At 44.6% G+C, this 25,407-nt stretch overlaps 2 protein-coding genes across 3 annotated transcripts; one reads left to right on the forward strand and one right to left on the reverse strand.

The window, feature by feature from the left end:
• Positions 1–139: 139 nt before the first annotated feature.
• Positions 140–10,432, reverse strand: LOC309398785 (transmembrane protein 180-like). 2 transcript variants are annotated; one of them, XM_081965993.1, is made up of 7 exons: positions 10,363–10,432; positions 6,292–6,472; positions 4,340–5,071; positions 3,175–3,329; positions 2,934–3,017; positions 2,018–2,161; positions 140–1,236 (listed from the first exon to the last, which is right to left on the reverse strand). In XM_081965993.1, the coding sequence occupies exons 2-7, from the start codon at positions 6,442–6,444 to the stop codon at positions 1,107–1,109; spliced, it is 1,398 nt and encodes a 465-aa protein (XP_081822119.1). In that variant the 5' UTR covers positions 6,445–6,472; positions 10,363–10,432; the 3' UTR covers positions 140–1,106. The 2 variants fall into 2 exon arrangements, with proteins under 2 accessions (XP_081822119.1, XP_081822118.1); XM_081965992.1 differs by lacking the exon at positions 10,363–10,432 and adding an exon at positions 10,075–10,171.
• Positions 10,433–10,591: 159 nt separating this feature from the next.
• On the forward strand, positions 10,592–23,836 carry CDR2 (cerebellar degeneration related protein 2). Its single transcript, XM_081965991.1, has 5 exons — positions 10,592–10,828; positions 19,131–19,243; positions 19,836–19,984; positions 20,775–20,939; positions 21,570–23,836. Exons 1-5 carry the CDS (start codon positions 10,597–10,599, stop codon positions 22,441–22,443), a joined length of 1,533 nt encoding a protein of 510 aa, XP_081822117.1. The 5' UTR covers positions 10,592–10,596; the 3' UTR covers positions 22,444–23,836.
• Positions 23,837–25,407: the final 1,571 nt, after the last annotated feature.

Genomic DNA, 25,407 nt, shown 5'->3' on the forward strand with positions numbered 1-25,407 from the left:
AGAAGAAAAAAGCTAAAGCCCAACTTAGTCTTTCTAAGAAGTTCCTTTCTCCAATGTTGTAGTAAGAATGAAAGGAGGGGGGGGGGGCAAAAGAGTTGGCTTGCATATATGCATTACAAGAATAAATGACACAATAATCCACTGGGCAAAGGTTAGTACGATTTATTTTGGTTGCAATTCAGACTTCACCCTGTCAAGTAACATTTGTTTTCCATTCATTACAAATACTATTGAAAAAAGTAAAAACGGAAGACCTTTATAGAAAGAAATCCCAAATTAATAAGGCAGAAAAAAATCATCGGCTAAAACAAAATGCAGACATCGGATGATATACAAGTAAACACCAAGATTATCGGCATGGCACTTAAAAGACATTCAAGGCCTATATTCCTAATATATATATATTTCCTATCACCCTAGAAACTCAACATTAAGCTTGACAGCTTGAGAAAAAGTTCCAAGAGAACAGTTTTTCTCCTGCTATCAAGCCTTTACATCAGGTTCCTGCAAAAATGTCTGTCCTTCACTTCGATTTTTCCACCATGTACTGCTAGTTTCCCCTTGGCCACCACTGAAAACTACACTGTGGTATGCCAAATCATCACTGCTCTTTCGTACATAAGTATACCAGTATTGATGGTCTCTCTAGAAAGCAAGAGCTTCTATGATATTGTCACACTTGGTTTTCCTAGTTATGCAGCCCTCCGTATTTCCTTCAACCTTCCAAAAACCATTCATGGTGGTATGGTGTTTAGATGTCCCATCCTGAGTTCATTTATCATCTCCCCTTTTTTGGGTCTTAATAGGTGGTATGTAGGCATTTTATTTATCCCTTGCGTGTTAAGGTGAGACAGAAACTTAAAAGAGTAGGCACCCGATTTACTTGCAAGGTTTAATTTGTCTCCATTTACTTGGTATATCAATGGAACTTAGAAAAAAAGATTCCTACTTCATAACAAAGAATGATAAGATTTAAAACTACAGAGGATCACGAAATGGCACAGGCTGCATTTGATTGGCTCGTTCAGAGAGTTAGGAAAATCCAGGAAAAGCCATGGACACCTGTCAAATCGAAGACCGTTCAGCAATGCTCACCTTGATACAGTTCATAGTATGGGTGTCAGGTGAGTATTCTGGATGGAAAAAGGAGTCCAGGTCAGGATTTGTATGGCCGCAATGCAAAGTGGCACTAGGCAAATCATGTAGAACATGGCATCGTGGAGACCTAAGTACAGACTAGGAGAAAACATTTCACAATTTTCCACCGAGTTTCTAGAACCAAGCATCGCTACCGCCTGTCCTGTGCTAATTTATTTCCCATCCTTCAGAATGATCCTGCTGTCTATATTCGCATTTGGAACCCAGCTTCCTAAGCGACATCTTGTTTATTATTATTCAGAAAAATCACACACACACAAACCCCATTTCCTTATTGATTTCATATCCTGATTACCCAGGCAACCCAACTCAAGCTATGCTCATCTTTTGCCAGTGAAACCAAAAAGTTGTCTGTCACCTTTAATACTGATTGATCATTGCAGGCAGAATTAAGATCCGTTTTCATCAAACACAGAGTCTAGTAGCAATAGCACACAAACTTATATACCGCTTTACAGCCCTCTCTAAACCGTTTACAGAGCCAGCGTGTTGTCCCCAACAATCTGGGTCCTAATGTAAATCAAGAGTCAAACTATGTGTGTAAAAAAACCTACGTAGGTAGTCCTTAACTCACTTAAAGACTATTTGCAGCTACAGCGGTGCTGGGGGAAAAAAAAAGGTCCTTCCTCTTATGACCGTCACAGCATCCCCATGGTCAAAATTCAGGCAATTGGCATGTGATCACCATACTGCTTTCCCAAACAGCTTCCAGCAAGTTAATGGGGAAGGAAGGGGGGGGGGCAGGTTTGCTTAAACCAGTGGTCTTAAGCTGTGGTCATAAGCCGAGGACCACCTGTAGAACTTTAAACTCCTTTAGGCAGATACATGGGGTTCACTTTAATAACAATCAGCCACTTACCTGGAGTCAGGATGGACGGTTTTACTATTCAGATCTGCGTAGCCAAATTGATTTAGTACAGAAACCACAAGCATAGGGGCTAAGGACTGAGCTGGTTTTGTGAAGAGAGCGTTGGTTCCAAAGACCATTGACGAGAGCGGAGATCTGAAATGAAGAAAGAGACCAGGGTTTTTATCTGACATAATATTGGAAACAGCTTAGCGTTTAACATCCACGTGTTAAATCAGAAAGTGTCAGAGTTTGTTGCAGCAATCAAATCCAGAAAGCACACACAGGTGACTGATTCAGCAGGATTCATTAACTTCTCTTTATGTAGAAGACTCTGAGGAGGGATTCAGCAGGTTCTGACCAGTTCTGGAGAACCGGTAGCGAAAATTGTGAGTAGTTCGGAGAACCCGTAAATACCACTTCTGACTGGCCTCGCCCCCATCTATTCTCTGCCTCCTGAGTCCCAGCTGATTGGGAGGGAATGGGGATTTTTCAGTATCCTTCCCCTGTCACGCCCACCAAGCCATGCCGCACCCACCAAGCCACGCCCACAGTAAAAATTTCTGAATCCCACCACTGAAGAATATATACAATACCCATGCAATTCTCAGAATCAGAAGCATAATCACAGAAGAACAATGAACAGAAGGACAGTTAACAGGAGTATAAAAGAAGGACATATTGAAAGAAGGACAAATAAAATGAGCACACAACTTATATTTATACATATCAGTTGACCTAAGCCACGCCCAGGCTCCAAACTGTTTCAGCTCCCGAACAGCGCTCATTGGCTGACTTAATTGTTATGCCTATACATTGGCTGACCTCGTTACCATGTCTATTCCAGTTCATGAACTATATGCACAGACAGAAAGGCAAGGGTACCCATTGCTCCATTTATGATCAAAGCTGGGAGCTCAGTACTCACTTTCGCTTATGTTTCTTTAAATCGGCATCCACGATATCGGCCAAGGGTAGATTAAACAGACTGAAGGAGGCTTGAACCATCACCCTGAAGGAAGAAAATAATCTGGTGAATATTGCCCCACGAGAAGTCAAGTTTGTCTATGATCATAAAAGTACATCTTCTTGGTCTCCCCCATTTTGGCAGCCTACAACGGCCAGCAATATCTTTCAGCTCCTAAAATTGATGGCGAACAGTTACTTACATGTTGACAGTGAGATAAATAGCCAGGAAATGGTAATATTCTCGACCCAGAGCCAGCATGAGAATTGCGGCCGTTCCTTCCAGGTAGAAAGAAAACAAGACAATCTTGTAATAACCAAATTTCACTAACAACGTGTGACTGAGGAGCACAAGACACTGAAACAGAACAGGAATAAAAAAAAGAGAGAGAGAAAGAATTACATTAACGCCAAAGTTGAATTGCATGTAAACTTTTCTTTAAAAGGTAAAAAATGGGGAAAGAAACCACCTGGTGCTGTATCTGAAGGGGTGACTCTCAAATCCTATTTTCTTGTCATGATGGAGTTATCAAAACAGAAAACAAAATTTCCACAAAAATGCTTTTTGGAAACTATTCATTATATTCTGACATACATGCTGCGTTCAAAACAAGTATGCGGAATATTTTACGGGTGTATGCGTACTATACATACGCTGGGAACAGGTGGGGAAAAAACCCTCCTTCATTAATTAAATCAGATACAGTGGTAACTTGGTACTCATCAATTATTTCCAGGAGGTTTGATGAGTACCAAAAATGATGAATACTAAACACATTTTTACCCTAAGGAACAATGTAGTGAGTCGGCAGCCAACAGCCTGTTTTAGTTTGTGAGTCGAGTATCAAACAATGAGTACTGGGACAAAATTGTCACCTCAAAATGCATTGAGTACCAAATTCATTGTGTTTCAAAGCAGTTGAGTACCAAAGTATGACTGTATGTAAAAGTCAGGCAATTTTAGATAAACTCAGTAGTGCCTGATCTGTGATCCTGGATCATATTTTTCTCAAGCTGAAACTTTTTGTTTATCGAAGTATAAAATAGAAAGAAAAACAATTACATGGAAAAGTAAGAAGGGAGCAAGGAAAAAAAGAGGGGGTATAGCGTAATGTGAGGAAAAAAAGAAAAAAAAGGCACCAACTTCCGATTCTCTTTGGCACAGACAAAGGCAACAACATCACAACTCCAACTTTTTGATTTTACACAACAGTATGTACAAGCCGTTTCTATAACCATGTTCCTGGATCATATTTTTCTCCAAGATCTTCCCTAACTTTTCCTAGCAAGAAAGAGGACTTAAAATATGTTAGGACTCATATTTTTTGGGGGGGAAATGACAAAAAGAGCACACAGTTTCCTGCCTACCTGAGGACAAATGAAACCTGCCCCATACATAAAACTTCTGACAGAGGAGGAAAGGACTCCGTTCGGGATGAGATTATCTGCAAAGATCATCATGAAATTGTTGCAGAAGGCTAAGTGGAAGACTTGGAAAAAGTTCATGATGACAAAAAGCAGGAAGTTTTTCTGAGTCAAGATCTGGCGGGTCAACGAGAATACCGAAGACCAAGAGAGGGAGGGGGCCTTTTCTGGATCAGACCCTTCCATCAACGGTTCCCGCTGCTCGTACTGAGTTGTGCTGTAGAAGCCCGTGTAGGACATGCACGCTGTTGCGATGACTGCCACGAGCACCACGAAGGTCTGGAAGTAGGCGAAGCGCTCCATGTTGGCCGAGATCAAACCACAGAACAGGATGCTGGTCGAGCCAACCAAGCTGGCCACCTGATTGTACTTAATCAGCTGGAGGCGACTCTCGTGCCGGGTGGAGATTTCGGCGAAAAGGGCGCATTGCGCCAGCAAGACGAAGGTGAGCAGCCCGTCAAAGGCGCACAAGGCCACAATCAGGTGCAGGCCGCAGAGCCAGTCGCCTTCCTCGTACTGCTTCCAAGGAAACCACGGGAGGAGGAAAGCCAAGGCGTACAAGGGGGCGCCGTACAGAATCGAAAACTGACGGCGGGAGCAGCAAGGCACCTGAGAGTTGTCCTGAAGGTACCCGAAAAGAGGGTCGTTGATGGCATTCCAGATCATGAAAACAACCTAGGAACCAAAGGGGGACAGGTCAGGTTTTCTTCAGCAAGCAAGACCGGGAACGCAACAAAACCCAAGAATTCTGTTCTGAGCCAGGCTTCCTTCAAAAGGGAGGAACAAATGCCCCATACAGGCAATCCTTGATTTACGATCGGTAGCTTAGTTCTAACTTAATTTATCTGCTTTGTCATTTTGTATTTGATGATTTTAATTTTTTTTAAAAAAAAATATGTTTTGTGCTGTTAAGCTGCCCAGAGTCGTTTGACGCGAGAGGGGCAGCAAATGAACTTCGTAACTAATTAACTAATTTACGACCTACCTGAAAAAGGGGCCATGATCTGAATCCAAAGTTGTGGTGGTCGTCCACCCGCCCCCCCTTGACACCTATGGTCATGTGACTGCATTTTGGGCCCTTGGCAACACAGCTGCATTTACAGGCCATTTGCAGTGTCCCGTGGTCAGTGACCCTGTTTTACAACAGTTTGGAGGAAAACGTCCGGCTTTCAGTAAAAATGTGCCCATAGTGGACAATGGGCTCACATTTATGACTGCAGCATTCGTTTAAGGAACGCTGCCAAAAAGCTAGTAAAATCGGGCACGGGGACAGGGTAACTCGCTTAATGACTGGCATGACTTACAGTTGTAACGCCAGGCTCTATTACGGTCCTAAGTTGAGGACTATCTGAATATCACAATTACTCTCAAAAAAGTCAAGTGTCCTGCTGAACTGCAAACCAGCAGCATTACAGAAGGAATTTTTTTACTAATGACAATCATCTATGGCTCCCTTTGTTTAATATGTCTCATGGGAAGCTGTTCATTTTGGGTGCGCAGTAAAAATGCTTTGAAACAAAGTATAAACAGCTACATCAGGGGTCAGCAACCCGCCGCCCTGGAGCCGCATGTGGCTCTTTCATCCCTCTGCTGCGGCTCCCTGTCACCAGGCAGCTTACACAATTGATAGGGATTTCGATTAGGACATGTAGAGGAAAAAGGATGCCGCGCTAGGAGGAGACTCTATGGTGGGGGGGAACCGGACATCCGGTGAGCAAGGGAAAAAGGACGCTGCACTAGGAGGAGACTCTATGGTGGGGGGGAACCGGACATCCGGTGAGCAAGGGAAAAAGGACGCTGCACTAGGAGGAGACTCTATGGTGGGGGAACCAGACTTCCAGTCGGCTCCAGAATTGAACGGGCGGCTGAGCTACATCCATACTATTTACGGTTACCTGCCCTTGATGGAATGCCGCTTCTGAGATCTTGTACTTGTTTAAAAAGAGTTTCACATAATAGAAATTGAAGATGCTGTTCATCATTCCAGCGCCTAAGGTGGTCATTGAGTAGGCAAAAGCATTAGGGTGAAGTCCTAAAAAGGTCTTCATTTTTCTGCTGTAGTATTTTTCTTCTTCCCTGTGGAACACAAAGAATAATAGCCATTGGGGGGGAAAAAATAAGTATATATAGCTTTTCTCATGGCGCAGCCCGGAGTATGCTTTCTAATTTTTTTAAAATCTACGTGCAGCTGGAATCCGAACTTAAGAGGTTTAAGGGTGAAGCGCCTCAGTTTCAAGCACAATTGTGGAATTTTGTGGAATTTAAGAAATTTTTGTGCAATATTTAACAGTGCTTAGAGGCAATCAGTAGATGATTAAAACCTAACACGAACATCACACTAAAGAATAAAACGAAAGTAAGCTTGTAATGGGACAAAATTATACAATAATACAATACAATACAATGGCAGAGTTGGAAGAGACCTTGGAGGTCTTCTAGTCCAACCCTCTACTTAGGCAGGAAACCCTATACCGTTTCAGACAAATAGCTATCCAACATCTTCTTAAAGACTTCCAGTGTTGGGGCATTCACAACTTCTAGAGGCAACTTCTGTTCCACTGATTAATTGTTCTAACTGTCAGGAAATTTCTCCTCAGTTCTAAGTTGCTTCTCTCCTTGATTAGTTTCCACCCATTGCTTCTTGTTCTACCCTCAGGTGCTTTGGAGAATAGTTTGACTCCCTCTTCTTTGTGGCAACCCCTGAGATATTGGAACAATGCTATCATGTCTCCCCTAGTCCTTCTTTCTCTTAAGCTAAACATACCCAGTTCCTGCAATTATTACAGAAACATTGTTCTTGGGTAACAATAAAAAGGTTAATTTAATACCAAATATTTAAAACAGCAGTTTTAGGCTTTTTGATTTGTAAACCACTTTGATACAAGTCTTTCATTGTTTTCACAAAGTGGTAAGTCTGTTATAGGTGGCAATTCAAAACAGAATGACCTGATCTCGTTAATCTGATGAGTTTAGTATGGGAAAAAAAGTTTTGCATTATCTAATGCACTGTGCTGAATTGTTTAAAAGAAATTAATTTGTGATTATCAACTGCACAGGGTGTGTTTCTTTCTCTGTGGGGAAGCAATTAATATATTTTTAGAAGGGCTGTGCATTTTGATAACGAATAAATTGAGAAAGGATTTGTTTATCATTTGCATGTATAAAAACGAAAAAGAACAAGCCAAAGTACATTGGATTTTGGCCAATGTGTGTGAACGCAGCCAATGAAAAGAACAAAGGATGGGTGACTTATATGCCATAAATAAAGAATATATAAATAAAAGCTAGAATAAGATGGCGAGTGTTGCACAAGATTTTAATACAGGGCCAAAACTGAGTGTTATAGATCAGAACATTTCGTCCTCAGCTAGCGCGTAAAACCGTTGATTAAATGAGTTAAAAGGACAACAGCGTGCCTGCCTGAACAAAGCTAAATACTGACAGAGAATATAAATCTTATTTTAATTAGGATATAATTCACATGAACCACTAGAGGGCAACGTTTTCTCACCTACATTGATCCAGGGCTTAGCAATTGGACAAGATTTAACAACAGAAAATAAGAGCCTCATAGACGTTTACAGATCCATCTGGAGGGGGGGGGGAGGACATCTCTTGCCTTCCAACTGAGATAACACAGAAGAAGCACAAAAGAGCCTGCCCCTCCCTTTTCACCTACGTTTTTTTTTTAAATTTTAATTTTAATAAACCAAGATATTTAATAAAAGACGCTTGCTCCTGGGGAGGAAAGCTACGGCATATCTGGACAGCATCCTAAAAAGCAGAGACATCATCCTGTCAACGTAAGTGTGTCTAGTCAAGGCTGTGGTTTTCCCAGTTGCAATGGGTGGCTGTGAAAGTTGGACCATAAGGAAGGCTGAGCGCCAAAGAATGGTGGGCTTTGAACGATGGTGATGGAGAAGACTCCTGCATTGAGTCCCTTGGACTGCAAGGCGATCCAACCGGTCAGTCTTAGAGGAGATCCACCCTGACTGCTCTTGAGAAGGCCAGATCCTGAAGAGGAAACTCACCACCTAATGAGAAGGAAGAAGGACTCCCTGGAGAAGAGCCTCATGCTGGGAACGATGGAGGGCAAAAGAAGAAGGGGACGACAGAGAAGGAGGTGGCTGGATGGAGTCACCGAAGCAGTCAGCATGAGATTAAATGGACTCCAGAGGATGGTAGAGGACAGGAAGGCTTGGAGGAACGTTGTCCATGGGGTCACATTGGGTCGGACACAACTTCACAACTAATAACAACAAACCAAGATATGGACCACAATCCACTGTATATACCAAATAAAAAATTTACAATTCAACAACACTACAAAACCCCTGTAAAAGGAGAAAGTTAATCCACCAATTTGTACAATATGTTACAAAAGCAAGCTAAAAATTGGTTAATCAGAGAGAGCAACGCTGCCCTTTAGTAATATTTATTTCAAAGGAATCCCAAGATTGATGCAATTAATGCCTGGAGTAAGATTAAAGAATGAACGGTATGCAATATGCAGAATATTTAGCAGGAATCAGGGGTTGTTGACTGCGTGGGAGTCCACCTCCCATCCATGGTCCGATCCCACATCTTGGCGCCTAGCACAATAACATCTATTATATGGCACGTTTCCCTTCTCATATATTTTCATCGCTATATTCATAGTGCCTTGTCCAATCAATGCAAGATTTCTACAAGACTAAAGGCTTGCTTCATGTTTTCAAACACAAATGCCCCTTTGATGCTGTAAAAGGGCACCAAACAGCCCCCCCCCATTTAAAGACTGGATAATAAAGGACGTTTGAGCCACTCTAATGGCAGAAAGCGAAGAGGAACTAAAGAGCCTCTTCACGTTGGCTTCAAACTCAACATTAAGAAAACTAAGACCATAGCATCCGGCCCTCTCAATTCCTGGCAAATAGATGGAGAAGAAAGGGAGGTAGCGACAGATTTTGATTTTCCGTAGATGGGGACTGCAGCCAAGAAATCAAAAGATGCTTGCTCCTGGGGAGGAAAGGTATGGCAAAGCTAGAGAGCATCCTAAAAAGCAGAGACATCACCCTGCCAACAAAAGTGCGTCCAGTCAACGGTTTTCCCAGTTGCAACGAATGGCTGTGAAAGTTGGACCATAAGGAAGGTTGAGCGCCAAAGAATGGAGGCCTTTGAACTCTGGTGCTGGAGAAGACCCTCGCTGCTTTAGCAGAGTCAGGGAGATGCTCAGAGATGCTCAGTGTCTCTTTGCACTTTCTACCATCGGGCGGAAGACATCAGAGCATAGCCAGCTGAACAAATAGGTTTAAAAATCCTTTCTATCCTTGGGCTGTCAGACTCTTAAAACACAACCCCAATCACTCTTTTCCTTTCTTTCCCCCCATCTAATTACTTGCATAGGGATTATTCTTTATGCTATTTATGTTGTTTGCATTTTTTTTTGTCATGGATTGCACCAGTTGAGGCTAAAACCAATTTCGCTGTATGCATGATTGTACAATGACAATGAAGGCTATATATTAACTATGGCGGAGAATCTCCATAGACAACAGAGTTGGAAGGGACCCTGGAGGTCCTCTAGTCCACCCCACCCACCCCCTGCTCAAGCAGGACAGCCTATATAATTATTTCAGACTATGTACGCCATTCTAATTAATAGTCAATATATTAAGAGGAATTAGGAGCAGCGGGACCTTTTCCATTTGGACCCCCGTTTGCTGCCAGATAGGAACGCCATTCTCCGTCCGGGCTGGGGGGGAAATCCCCCCCACCAGACCAACCCGCCTACTTCCTTCCCCCTCTCCCGTCACCCTTCCCACGACCACCCTGCCCGTGTCCTGCCCGCAGCTGCTTTCAAGGCGACGGGACCCGCCATTCGTTCCCCTTAGCAACCGACCCCTCGCGTCGCCTAGCAACGGCGACCGCCTAGCAACGGCGACCGCCCCCCCTTCCTCCCTCCCTCCAGGCGACGCCGCACTGACCCGCACTCCAGCCTCGGGCAGCACAGAAAAGCTCGGAGGGCGGGTCTTCTTCCCCCCACCCCCTCCCCTCTCAAACCTCTTTGCCATTGGCCGCAGCGGGAGCTCTCTGCTCGCCATTGGTCGGAGCGGCCCGGGCCAGCCGGCGGAGGACGGGCGCTGATTGGCTGCCGCCGGCGTGGGTTCCTGGTTTTGAATCGCGCCCGGCGTCCTTGCCACGTTGCCTCTCCAAGCCTGATGGACACGCCCCCTGAGCCCCGCGGGAGGGGCGGGGCGGCGCGTTCGGTAGCGTCCGGAGGCGCTCGGAAGCGCTCGGGGGCGGCTTTAAAGGCGGCGCGCAGCCCGGCGCCCGCACGGACGGTGAGCGGTGGCAGAGGCGGCGGCAGCGCGATGCTCACCGACAGCCTGGTGGAGGAGTTCGAGATCCGCGAGGATGAGCCGTGGTACGACCAGCAGGACCTGCAGCAAGGTGAGCCGTCCGGGCGCCGGGACTTGCTTCTGTTCCCTTGGACTACACGCCCCATTATCCCCAGCAGACGCAGCCCCCATCTCTTCGGCGGTTGGGACTTACGGCGTTTCTTATCCTCCCGCGTCTCCTCTCCTTTTCTGAACTGAAGCCCCCGGACTACACTGCCTATGATCCCCAACCTCACCTTCTAAACAATGTTCTCTATGGGGGGGGGGGAGAGGACGGGACTCCAGCGCCCATTATCCTCTCCCTTCCCATCTCCTGTCCTCGCTGAGTTCAAGCCCTGGACTACACTCTCCGTTATCCCCAACCGACGCAGCTTCTAGCCAACATCCTTTCCATCTCCTCTCCTTGCTGAGCTCAAGCCCTGGACTACACTGCCTATTATCCCCAACCAGCCCAACTCCCACCTTCTAGCCAATGTTCTCTTTGGCTTGCGGGGTGGGGGTGGGGGCAAGGACTCCAGAGCCTCCCCCTTCCCATCTGAGTTCAAGTCCTGGACCTATTATCCTTCCCTGTCCTCTCTTGAGTTCAAGTCCTGGACTACACTCCCCATTATCCCCAACTAACCCAGCCCCACCATCTTCTGTGGCTGTGGCAGAGGGTTTGGAACTCCAGTGCCTATTATCCTCCCCCCTCCCATTTCTCTCTGTGCGCTACGTTCAAGCTTCAGACTACACTCCCCATTGTCCCCACCCGATGCAACTCTACCTTCTAGCCAACATCCTCTAGTCTTTTGGGGGAGGGGAGGCTGTAGGGTGGAACTCCAACACCTATTATCCCTGTTGTCCTTTATGGAAAAGCTCCCCATCATCCCCAGTGCGCTCCGCCAGCCAAGGGACCCCCGCTCCCATCACCCCCTGACTAATCCGAAGGAGAGCGGGTGGGTGGGGTAGATTCCAGCTGCAGAGAGTTAGTTCTCTGCCTCCTCTCTACCTCAGTCTCCATCCTCCCCAGCTGGATGGGTTGAGTAGTTGCAACATGCGGGCTCAGAGCTGGCAGGGGTCACCTTTGCCTCCTTAATTGGGGGGAGGGGGTTCTCAGCCCCTTCCATCCCTCGTCCTTCCTTAGGACAATGGCTTTGTCTTTTAATTCTTCCTGCTCACCTGTGCAAGCATCCTCTCTCTCCCTCATCTTTGATTGGTTAATGCTGCCCATCTGTCCTTGCCCCCATCCCCACTCCCATTGTGCTGAAAGGAATCCCATCATCCCCAGCCGGACTATTCCTTTCTTCCTTCTTTCCATCACCCCTCCCTGTTTCCTTCTTTCTTCTCACTTTCCTTTCTTCTATCACCCTTCCTCCTCCTTTCTTTCTTCCCTCCACCACCCTTCTCTTCTTCCATTCTTCTATCACCCTTCCTCCTTCTTACTTCCTTTCTTCCCTCCATCACCCTTCTCCCTTCTCTTCTTCCTTTCTTCTATCACCCTTCCTCCTCTCCTTCCTTTCTTCCCTCCGTCAATCATCCTTCTCATCTTCCTTTCTTCTATCACCCTTTCTTGCTTTTCACTTTCCTTTCTTCCCTCCGTCACCCTTCTCCCTTCCTTCTGTCCTTTCTTCCTTCCATCACTCTTCCCCCTTTCCTTCTTCCTCTCACCTTCCTTTTTTCCCACCGTCAGTCACCCTTCTCCTCTTCCTTCTCCCCTTCCTTTCAGCTATCACCCTCCTCCTTCCTTTTCACTTTCCTTTCTTCCCTCCGTCACCCTTCTCCCTTCCTTCTCTCCTTTCTTCCACCACCCACCCTTCTCCATTTCTTTCTCTCCTTCCTCCCTTCCGCATCTGTCCTGCCCTGCTTTGTTCCTCCACCTCATCACCTCCTCTATTATTCCTATCAGAATAACGCTCTAAGGGGGTGGGGGAACACACCAAATGGCACCTCCGCCTTATCAAAAGGCATTTCACCATGGAGAAAGAGGGGGAAGGCGAACCTCGAAAGAGCTTGAATGAGTCAAAAGGAGAATGGCAGGGAGGGGGCCCAAAAGTGGGGCGGGGGGGGGAGGAGGACAATGAATAGAGGAGGGGCATAGCTGGGAAGCCCCTTTAAGGACAAATGATGGATGTATAAATTGGTGGAGAACAAGGACGGGAGGCTGGGGAAGAATAGAAAGAGCTTGGGAAAATAAACGGGGCTTTAAATAAAGAAATGTGGGTGTGGAACCCCCCCCCCCCCCAGACCTCAGCAACATTAAAACGGGTGGACTTCAACTCCCAGAATTCCCCAGCAGAGGAATTCTGGGAGTTGAATTCCAGCCCTTCTTAAAAGTTGCTGAGGTTGAAAAACGTTGCCCTTGAAGGTAATGTTCTTCGAAAGCCTCCAGGAAAGACTTTTAAATGCAATTAAACGTGGCTAAGCCTGATTCCTTGCTGTGTTTAATTTGGAAACTAAATCCGAAGTTCAGGCAGAGTATTAATCCTTGCTTGGGAGTAATAGAGCTAAAGGCAGTTTCCAAAAGAAAAGGTTAGGCTTCGGGAAAGCTGCAGATCAGTGAACTTTTAGCTTTTACTTATTTTACTTACGTAGTTTGTCAAACATGCGCGAGATAAGAGGTATAAGTATAAACATGGACGCGAACACAGGAAATGGGTACAAATAAGTGGGGAGAGCCCCCTTACAGACCTCTTAGGAATGGGGTGAGGTCAACGGTAGACAGTTTAAGGTTAAAGTTTTGGGGGGTTTGAGGACGTAACAACGGAGTCAGGTAGAGCATTCCAGGCGTTGACCACTCTGTTGCTGAAGTCGTACTTTCTGCAATCGAGTTTGGAGCGGTTTACCTTGCGTTTGTTATCGATTGCTTGCCCGTGTATTATTGAGGTTGAAGCTGAAGTAGTCGTTGACAGGTAGGATGCTGTAGCAGACAACATTTTGGGGATATTCCCACAGTTTAGCGCAGATACGCAAAGAGAATTTGAGTTTAGGGCGGGTACAACATTCCGATTCTAAATTAATTGGCAAATAAGCAATGCAAAATAAATAAAATAAAAATAAAGGTGTCTTATTACTGGACTTCCTTGTTTTTTTTCCCCTCCTTTGGATGAGAAATGTTTCACTTCTCATCCAAAAAGCTTCTTCGTTTCTGTTCTTCAGCCACGACCTGCATGATTGAGAATCTCCATAGACATGTTTTACGACTGATTTTTAAATTTACAATGAGGGTTATCGCACGTTCCATAGGATTGGAGGGGGAGAGGGGAAATTTATTCTAGAATTTAGAGCTTTCCAAACAACTCGGTTTGGGTGTGCTATAAAATTGCTCCAATGGTGCATAGGATTTGGGTGTGAAGTCCAGAGACACGTTGTGTGCAGATTTTTTAAAAAGTGTTTTTATTATGATACTCACAACTCTGTATTTAGTTCCGTTTAAGGACCAATTATTTTTTATTGTATTATCGTATGGGATAATAGAAGGGCTAATAGAAGTGGCAGAGACACTGAACTTGTCGATCCGAAAGGTCAGCTGTTTGGCAGTTCGAATCCCTAGCACCGCGTAATGGAGTGAGCTCCCGCGACTTGTCCCAGCTTCTGCCAACCTAGAGTTCGAAAGCACATAAAAAATGCAAGTAGAAAAATAGGAACCACCTTTGGTGGGAAGGGAACAGCATTCCGTGCTCCTTCGGCATTGAGTTATGCCGGCCACATGACCACGGAGACGTCTTTGGACAGCGCTGGCTCTTCGGCTTTGAAACGGAGATGACCACCGCCCCCTAGAGTCAGGAACGACTAGCACATATGTGCGAGGGGAACCTTTACCTTTACCTAAGGAGTCAAAAAATTACATTTTTGCTTTTCTGTATTATCAGACGCCTGTCTGCTTTTGGATGTTGGAAAAATATTGAAATATTTTGGAAAGGAAATATTTTTACCTGTCCTTCAAAGGTGTAATAAAAGCTGATGTGGAAACATATCTCCTTCACTTTTAGCATTTCTAAAAGCCTGCACATTTAAAAGGCGCATAGCTTTAATTTGAGATCATACTTTGTTTATGAAATGCTGTACACAAAGGACTTTCTTCCAATAGGACTCAAACTTTTCCCTTTTCCTGACTCTCTTGATTGATGATGCAATATATGAGACATACATTCATTTAATCCAAGATTTTTATTTTCCAAAATGTTGTATGGCACTGGGTTTTTAAATTCTGAATCACAGCCCTGATTTCTTGGCTTTGGATGCAATGAAAATGCCTCTGCGGTCACATCCTGTCATTTTAAGTCAGTTTTAGGTCAGTTTCAAAATGTGGAAAAGGCATATCTTTTTTAAACCAAGACAAATTCATAATAAACCATTGGGACTATTCTGTTGCTTAAAATGGCCAGTTAGAAATATAGCATCGGTTGCAACATCTAAATAAATTGCATACTCAGCTAGATGATTATATTACCTGAGAGGTAGAAATTTATCAACAATCATGCACACAGTTTCCCTTCACAACAACTAACATATTGCAAACCTATTTTCTTTTATTGTACTCTGAACTTTGGCCTAATTGTTCCAGACGGTTCACGCTGTTTAATATTGGACTGTGGCATTTATGATTAATTTTCCAGACCTGATAGCAGGCCATATACTTATGGCTTTACAAGATATTTCAAACTGATTATTTTTCGTGCGGTACAGGTAATACTTGACTTACAGCAGTTCGTTTAGTGAACATTCAAAGTTGCAACAGCAATGAACAAAGTGACTTACGGTTGTTTTTCACACTTATGACCATTGAAGCATCTGCGTGGTTAAAGGTAAAGGTTCCCCTCGCACATACGTGCTAGTTGTTCCCGACTCTAGGGGGTGGTGCTCATCTCTGTTTCAAAGTCGAAGAGCCAGCGCTGTCCGAAGACATCTCCGTGGTCATGTGGCTGGCATGATTCGATGCCGAAGGCGCACGGAACGCTGTTCCCTTCCCACCAAAGGTGGTTCTTATTTTTCTACTCGCATTTTTTACGTGCTTTCGAACTGCTAGGTTGGCAGAAGCTGGGACAAGTCACGGGAGCTCACTCTGTGACGCAGCACTAGGGATTCAAACTGCCGAACTGTTACATAATCAAAATTCAAATGCCTGGCAATGGACTCATATTTATGACGGTTGCACAGTATCATGTGATTTCCCTCCCCCCACCCCCCGTTTGTGACTTCCTGACAAGCAGAGTCAAAGTGGGAAGCCAGATTCATTTAACAACCGTGTTACTAACTTAACAGCTGCAGTGATTTGCTTAACAACTGTGGCAAGCAAGGTGGTAAAACCGTGCAAAATTCCCTCAACAAGTGTCTCGCTTTAACAACCGAAATGTTGGGGCCCAATTGTGGTCGTAAGTCGAGGGCCGTCGGTAGTGAAAGAAGGAAGGAAGGTGTATTTCTGAGTGTCTCTCAAATTTCAAAATTTCTTGCTCGGTGCTTCGCGACCTCCAAGCTACAGACATCGTAAGATAATGAGAAGGTGAATTCTCTTGCTAGTTATCCACTCAAGGTCACCATGTGATTTTGCTGAGTACTTCCAATTGAACTTCAAATTGATACACTCTGGGGAAAATACTAAGAGATGCAGCTAATTTTAGCTTCAATATTCTCCGCCGGGAATGTTTCATCCGAAGTAGGTTCTGAAGACTTTAGCACAAGCGATGCGTTGGAAGGGAGATACACAACTTCAGTCTATAGTACATTTTGGAATACATAGGTGCATGCTTTTTGTAGTAGTAGAAGTGGACTTAAGGGACTTTTCCACGGCTTTGCAATTAATGATCAAAGATACTAGCAATGCCTCACTGGAATTGGAATAGTTGCTTTGAAACTAGGTGCAATGCCAAAGAAAACATGGGAAAATAGATTTCTGCTACCAGGTGCATCTGCGTAGTATGGAGCTCTTGACTAACCCATTCCTTTAGTAAATCTAGAACTTGAATACATCCAGGGGAGAATCAGACTGGGGAAAGGGATCTCATCAAATACAGTCCTCAACCTGTGACCAGAATTTCCATCGCTAAGCAAGGCATTATTAAATGAATTGCACCCAATTGAAACAATCATTTTTTTTTTGGCCACGGTTGCTAAGCGAATCTCTGCAATTAACTGAATCTTGCGGTCGTTAAGTAAATCTGGCTTCCCTCATTGACAGGAAAGTCACAAGTGGGGATTGCATGACGCCGGGACATTGCAAATACACGCCTGTTCACAACCACCGTTAATGGCGTGACCGTGGGCAACATGTTTTCTGAGAACTGTCGTAGGTCACTTTCTTCAGTGACCCTGTAACGCTGAACGGTTGCTCAATGAATTGTTGTAATTTGAAGACTTTGTCCTTCCTTTGATAATTTGATGGGGAAAAAATGTAGTTTATAAACTTTGAATGTTGCTCGAGACAGATCATAGAATATTATACTCACGTGGAAGTTATTGATAGCCTTTGAACTATTAAGCCTGGCCAAATGTCACCATTTGTGTTCCTGACAATTAGAAAGGAAAGGTAAAGGTTCCCCTTGCACTTATGTGATAGCTGTTCCTGACTCTAGGGGGCGGTGCTCATCTCCATTTCAAAGCCGAAGAGCCAGCGCTGTCCGAAGATGTCTCCGTGGCCGTGTGGCCGGCATAACTCAACACCAAAGGCTCACGGAACGCTGTTTCCTTCCCGCCAAAGGTGGTTCCTATTTTTCACCTCGCATTTTTTACGTGCTTTCGAACTGCTAGGTTGGCAGAAGCTGGGACAAGTCGTGGGAGCTCACTCCGTTAGGCAGCGCTGGGGATTTGAACCGCGAAACTGCTTACCTTTCTAAAAGACAAGCTCAGCGTCTTAGCCACACTGATTGTCAGAAAAGATTACACCAAATTCTAGCTCGAATGTTTTGCAAAAAGCATCAGCAATCGTTTCTTCTACGTACTTCTACGATCAAGAGCCATAGCTTGTAGACACTGAAGAGGAGGAAATTGTCCTTTGAGGTTTGAGGTCTCTGACATTTTATGAATATGTTCCCTAGAATTTTTACACCGAGAAGTGCAGTAGAAAAACTACAACACATCAGTGCGTTTTTAAGTTTTGATGTCCTTTGTTTGGTTTCCAGTCAGCGTACAGTATATATATATTTTTCTATTTCAAATTGTCAAAGTTGTAGCAGTTTTTGTAGCCTCAGCCAGCTTCTTTTCAAAACATTTAACTTGCAAAAAAAAACCAACAACATTTAAGTGCAAAAGTTTAACCAAAACAGAACAAATGGAGAACTTAAAATGAATCATAGAGACGTGTTGAGGTGCTACAGCCGTTCTGGGGTGTTTAGTTTCCCCCAGAAATTGTACTATTTGTCAGCACGACAACCTTTGGAATGAATTTCGCCACTGGTCAATCAAAATATTGTTAACAGCAAAAGGTTTTTTTTGCATGTTATACAGGTAATGGGAAAAGACTTTAAGCTCCTTAAGTCTTAGCATCCCCTTTTTTCTTTTTTTTTTTGCAACCTGCCAATTCTTTGCGTGATGAAACTTGTACCAACTTAATCCCAGCAAAGTTGGCCAGTTTAAAAATAACTTGCATTCCCTGGGATCAAGCCAGCATTTTAACACCAAACACTTAGGCCAGCGGTGTGTTTGAAACCCTGTGTTTTTAAGGGATACTCGAATAAAATGTTATCTTGTTCGTTGGGGCTGCTAATTTTACCTCGTCGTTAGTTTTTGGTTAATTGAATACAATTTCGAAATCTACCCTGCAAGGACTTCGCTCACTCTGCACCTTTTCACAGTTCCATGAGACGCTGCAGGGCAAAGTAAGAAGCACAGATTAAGCTTCAGATAATAAAGCAACTTGTGATATCTAGCACCAAAAAAGTACGAGCTATACAGATTCTGAAATGTGCCATTAATCTCCACGAATGAAGCGAACCTTTATTCCTCTAGAACCGTGGCACACGGCGCCTGGCACACGCGATGTTGCCCATTCCTCTTCCAGGTTTCTGGCGCGCTTGCGCATGTGACGATCAGCTGGCGTGCATACGGCAGTGCAGGGAAGCGGAAGAGCTGGTCTTCCATTTTTGGGGTGTGTGTGAGCATGTGTGCTGGCCAGCTGATTGCGCGGCAGTTACTCGAAGACTTGCTGGGGCGCATGCGCGTGCCGGAAACCACAAAGTTCATTTTCCTCTTTCTGGTTGCGGCCTAGATGAATCTGCGCGCATACACAAAGCCTGCGCCCACGTGAGAAGGGCCCCCTTTTTGGCACCAAGCTCGCCGTCGCTGCTCTACAAATTATATTGTGCTTGATTGTTTTTCATGCTTATACATTACTTAACATGAGTTGGTGCATTAAATAAAGTCTTACCCACAATTTGTCATAGATCTTCATCTGGCTGCTGAGCTGGGGAAGACCCTTTTGGACCGGAACACAGAACTGGAGTCCTCTCTGCAGCAGATGTACTCCACCAACCAGGAGCAACTGCAGGAAATAGAGGTGATTGAAGACTGCCCTATAAAATCGAATTACGTATCCCACTTCAGCTCTGTATGTTTGCTGTTATGATGTGGAAGTACGGTGAGGCAGGCCAGCAAACCATGTTTGCCCCAAGATTTGTTAAAGTGGAGAGCATCAGGACCGAGTCAATACGTAGTATTGTGTTATCATGGGGTTTACTTTGTTTTGGAAAGCAAACACTGGAAATGCTCCCCAAATACGTTTCACTGGAACTCGTATAATTCGTCAACTAAGGTTGAATTTCAGCAGTGACTAAATATTGTCCGTTCTAGACTTAAGGCCGTGAGTTCGACCCTAGGTAGAGGCAGATATTTCTCTCTCTCGGCACACTGAGAATGTTTCTGCTGGGGGGGGGGGGGAAACTCCGCATTGGCGACAGGTAAAGCATTCGGCCACTAAACACTCAGCTCAATTTAGTTGCCCAGCCTCCATCCTGCAAGGGATTACGGGGTCGTTAAAAGAGGAGGAGGATGCCCCGAGTCCTAAAATAAAGATAACTCTCTGTGTTTGAAACGATGAAAGTTGCCCCCGAGAGGTTGGTTTAATGCCTGTATCTGTTTTCATTCGGCAGTATCTTACCAAGCAGGTGGATCTTTTACGCCAAATGAACGATCAGCACGCCAAAGTCTACGAGCAATTGGACGTCACGGCGAGAGAACTAGAAGATACGAATCAAAAACTGGTCGCGGACAGCAGGGCCTCCCAGCAAAAGATAGGAAGGTAATTAAGTTGGCTGCCGGCTGTATAATTTCCCCTTATCTGCCAGGTTATTATAAATAAATTCATCACGGACCTTGTCCGGTTTTATCAAAAGATTATCTATCTAAGCAGGACCTTGAGTTGGTGGAATGGATTGTAGGCTGGTGTGCTTCCTCCCCCATCCCCATGAAGTTCCTTTTCTTCCCCCGCCCTGAAAATCTGGGGGAGGCCCATTTTCTGAGGACCAAATTGTGTTAGGAGGCCTGAGTTTTCATGAGCTGCAGCTACTTCATCCGATGCAGGACGAGAAACGAATCGGACAGCAAGGCCGTGACGAGTTTTTATCAGATCCAACAACTGCAGATTGTAAAAGGGTTCAATCTTTTGTAAATTTTGCAACGTTGAGGGTCCTTTTCGACTTACAACCACCTCTTCAAAGTTACAAGGTCACTGGAAATGACCAATAAAGCATTCTATTTTATTCTATTCTTTAAAAAAAAGGATTTATGCAGCAGTGGGATTCAGCCAAGGTCCAAGTCAGGAGAACAGGCCCAAATCAGGAGAACATTAAACTTTACTTTGAGAGGCCCAAATCTGGAGGACATTAAATTATACTTTGAGAGATCCAAGTCAGGAGAACATTAAACTTTACTTTTGAGAGGCCCAAATCAGAACATTAAACTTTACTTTGAGAGGTCTGTCAGGAGAACATCAAACTATATTTTGAGCAAGTGCAACCATCTCAGATACCTGAAGGAATTGGACAGCTCTATCCATGCTGGTTCATGTGCTTTCTAAACTTTCCTTTTAGTCTCACGGAGACCATTGAAAACCTCCAGACTCACATCGATGAACTGCAGAGGCAAGTGGAAGAGTTGAAGGCCTCTGGGCAAAGCCACGTCAATTACGAAAGACACGAGCAGCCCAAATCGGTCCAGAGTTTTCCATGCCTGAAAGAACTCTACGATCTCCGCAAGTAAGTCGCAAACTCACCAAGTCGCAGTATGGGGGACGTTGAAAATTAAAACAGATTGCATGCCACATTCCCCCCAAAAATTCCCAATGGTTTATTTTCATACAAGGATGCCATAGCCTACTTTGATTTGAAAATTGGTGTTTAAAATGCTAAACTAATATCTCTAATATAGAGTTGGAAGGGACCTTGGAAGTCTTCTAGTCCAACCCCCTGCCTAGGCAGGAAACCCTACACCACTTCAGACAAATGGATATCCAACATCTTCTTAAAGACTTCCAGTGTTGGAGCATTCACAACTTCTGGAGGCAACTTCTGTTCCACTGATTAATTGTTCTGTCAGGCAATTTCTCCTCAGTTACCTTTACCTTTATTTCGATTTTTATACCGCCCCCTCTCCCCAAAGGGACTCGGGGAGTTCTAAGTTGCTTCCCTCCTTGGTTAGTTTCCACCCATTGCTTCTTGTCCGGCCCTCAGGTGCTTTGGAAAATAGCTTGACTCCCTCTTCTTGGGGCAGCCCCTGAGATATTGGAACCCTGCTATCGTGTCCCCCCTAGTCCTTCTTTTCATCAAATTAGACATACTCAAAAAACACACTAAGCATTTTCTTTCTCTCTTTCTGTGTACACCTAGGTATTTTGTCTATGATCACATATTTGCAGAAAAGATTATCTCAATGGATAGTCAACTAAGCCCCGTAGAAGAGGAAAACCAGAATTTGAAGAAGGTGGTGAATCTCTTGCAAACCCAGCTCCACGTGGAGAAAGGAAAGCGGTTGTCTATGGAAGAAGAATACAGCTTTCTGCTGAAGGAAAACACAGATCTGGAGCAACGGCTGGTGGACATCCATCTGTACCAGGCGAGAGCCGAGGAACTGGAGACGGAAGTGGCCGAAATGAAGCAGCTCTTTAATTCTGGAAGCCCCTGTCCGAACAGGATGGAGCAACTGCCCCCAGAATCTTTTTTCATTTCCCTCAAAGGCCCCTTAGAGAAAGAACTCAGCCACGGTCCTTGGGACGGGATGTGCTTCATCCTTCCTGAGCTGGAGAAGAGGTCCCTCAAAAGAAGCAGCAGCGAGAGCTTTCTTGGCAGCGCGGTGGGCGAAGACCTCTTCAAAGGCCACGAAGAGACCTGCATCAGGAGGGCGGAGGCGGTCAAGCAACGGGGCGTCTCCCTACTCAATGAGGTGGACGCCCAATACAACGCCTTGAAGGTCAAGTACGAGGAACTTCTGCAGAAGTGCCAAACGGACAAAGAATTGCTGGACCACAAGGCTGTGCAGACCTCAAGACAGCGTCCCAAAGATGTCCACGGTGGGAGCATACCCCTGGACGGTGGTCTTAGGGAACCCAGTTCCCCGACTGCTGATTCAGCCAACTTCTCTTCCAATGCTTTTCCCGAATATAAACTTCTCTTCAAGGAAATCTTTAGTCGTATCAAAGAAACTAAAAAGGACATTGATGAACATCGGGCAAAATATAAGTCTTTCTCGTCTCCATGTCCTTAAAAAAAATATGGTGGGGAATCAAAAAATAATTATTGGGTTGTTTTTTTTCCACGATGTCATCCTTTTAATGTTTCTTAGGGAACAAAGATGTAAGCTTGGCTCAGGATTGGCAGATTTTCTGTAAAAAAATGGGTTGGATTCGTTTGGTTAGTTCTACTGAGTTGGAATCCGGTTGGATTCCATCTCGCCCTGAACCAAGTTCCCTCGGGAAGGTGAGTCTCTTGACAACCAGTTTGCAAATTAATTTTGTTACGCAACTCAACAATTCTAGTTCTGTTGGGGAAAAAACCCCCGCCGTGTTATAGAAACAAGAGCCACATAGGTTATATTACGCGCAATGACAACTCTTTTGGATTTAGGACACTTCCTGGGATTGAAAAGCAAAATAGAGATGATTTTTGTTAGTGCGCCATTGTCCTATACAACTGCAGCAAGCTGTTAAATGTTGTGTTTGTTCCTTAAGGGAGGAAATTTTACAGTTCTGTCACTTCGATATGCTGGGATGCCATTGTCCTATTTTAAAATCCATATATGTATATACATATTGGAGTGTATAATTTGGCTACTAAAACTCCTGGTGCGTCAATCTTCCGCTGCATTAGAAGGCTGAATATTACAAAACAGCCTCCATATAAAAAGTAAATTAATTAGCATAGAGCAAAATAAAAAAAACAACAATTTCACTTTAACTTTTAAATCCGTTTGGCGTGTCTTCAAGGATTTGATTTTCTGGAAATGGTCTACCCCACAGCCAACTGGAGGCCAAATAGGGAAGGACCTTCAGCCACAAAGTCATCTATTATCATAGATGCTGTACGTAGAACGGGCCAAATATATGCGGTGATAATATTTCATCCTTTTAAAGCTCCTGCAGAAACTCACATCTGTTGCAAAGTCCAATAACTGTAGTTTTAGAGCAAGCGTGTGTTATTTGTTTTGTCAGATGGAACTCCTGGGAATAGAAGCGGAGAATTTAAAGCCCCTTCCCTTAGTTCTGAGTTTTTAAGAAAAATTAAGAGTACGAAGTTCAAATAGTTCTCTCCAAATATCCACGAAAGGGTCAGTTGCCAACCGGCGTCACAAAAGGTGACTTGTTCCCCCCCCCCCCCAAAAAAAAGAAAGAAAAGGGATCTGTTTCATATTGCATTCCTAATTTAAAAAGAAGAATTTGAGCTGCCTGCAAAAAGGGGAAAAAAAATCCCACAATTGCAGTTTTAAACTTTTGGCTGCTGTTACAAGTTCACCTGCCTTATTGGGGTTGGCTTGTTTTGCTTTGATTTAAGAAGTTCCAGGTGGAAACTCAACTCTGCCACATGGTGTATTTCCATTTACTACCAGTTGTTTGGTCTTATTGGTGTTTTGCAAAGAGCAAATAAATTCTTTCTGCAATTAAGTTTGTGATGGTTTCCTCGTGGGTCCATTTTATGGCCTTCCAACTTCAACCAAAGGAAGGGTGCAGTAGAAGGGGTTAATAATGTTTATGACTAGTGATTCAGAGAGAGAGGAGGTTGGGGAGGAACATGGATCAGTCCTGGAGTCTGGGGAAGGCTCTGATGAGGGCCCCTTCTTCTTCTGCCCTCCATCGTTCCCAGCATGAGGCTCTTCTCCAGGGAGTCCTTCCTTCTCATCAGGTGGCCAAAGCCTTTGAGTTTCCTCTTCAGGATCTGGCCTTCTAAAGAGCAGTCAGGGTTGATCTCCTCTAGGACGGATCGGTTGGATCGCCTTGCAGTCCAAGGGACTCAATGCAGGAGTCTTCTCCAGCACCGGAGTTCAAAGGCCTCCATTCTTTGGCGCTCAGCCTTTCTTATGGTCCAACCTTCACAGCCATCCATTGCACCGGGGAAAAATCACAGCCTTGACTGTACACACTTGTGTTGACAGGGTGATGTCTCTGCTTTTTAGGATGCTGTCCAGATTTGCCATAGCTTTCCTCCCCAGGAGCAAGCGTCTTTTGATTTCATGGCTGCAGTCCCCATCTGCGGAAAATAAAATCTGTCACTACCTCCAGTCCTTCCCCATCTGTCTGCCAGGAATTGAGAGGGCCGGATGCCATGGTCTTAGTTTTCTTAATGTCGAGTTTCCTATAGATTACCTATAGTTTCTATCATCTTTCATGTTCTTCAGAATACACGGCACTCATCTTAAGTGGGTTATAAGGGGGTGTCTGATTAGTTGTTTCCTGATATGTCAGCATTTTCACTCCCTTCTGCCAGTTTCACTGAAGTATCATTTGGGCCGACCTGTCCAAAGCAAGAATTCCACCTGCTCCATTACAGAATTAAAAAAGGGGTGGGGGTGGGTGGGAGGGGGTTTAGTTGCCATGGAGACCTGGCCTGCATTGTTAAATCTGAACAAAGACACCTTTCAAAAGGAAACGGGATACTTCAAACATCTTAGAAGTTTTGGTCTGGATCCGGAAGTTTTATGTGACTTGGAATAGAGTCAATCTGTGCCCATGATGGCACCTATGGCATGCGTGCTAGAGGTGGCACACGTCTCATGCTGACCGGCTGATCTTCGCAGATGCCGGAGCGCCAGAAAGCAGCCCAAACTGCCCAAAAAACAGACCATTTTTAAGCTGTTTTCGGGCTGTTTTGGAGCCATTTTCAGGACCAAAACAAATGACCACCAACAAATGGTATGAAAACAGCCTGAAAATGGCGTGAATTCAGACCTTTTCTCAGGCCGTTTTCAGGACTCTTTTCCAGGCCATTTTTGGCCCCCAAAACAGCCCACAAATGGCATGGAAATTTGACTGTAAACAGCCTGAAAATGGCATGGAAATGGGCTGAAAAACAGCTTGTGTTCGGGCCATTTTCCAAGCTGTTTTTTGCCCAAAAACGGCCCAATAAATGCCCTGCAATTGGCATGAAAACTGCCTGAAAAGCAGCCTGTTTTTTGGCTGTTTTCAGGGCATTTTCAGGGGCATTTTTCGGACCATTTTCAGGGCCATTTTTTGCCCGA

This window comes from Natrix helvetica (assembly GCF_964273705.1).
Source record: "Natrix helvetica genome assembly, chromosome: 13".
Lineage (NCBI taxonomy): Eukaryota > Metazoa > Chordata > Lepidosauria > Squamata > Natricidae > Natrix > Natrix helvetica.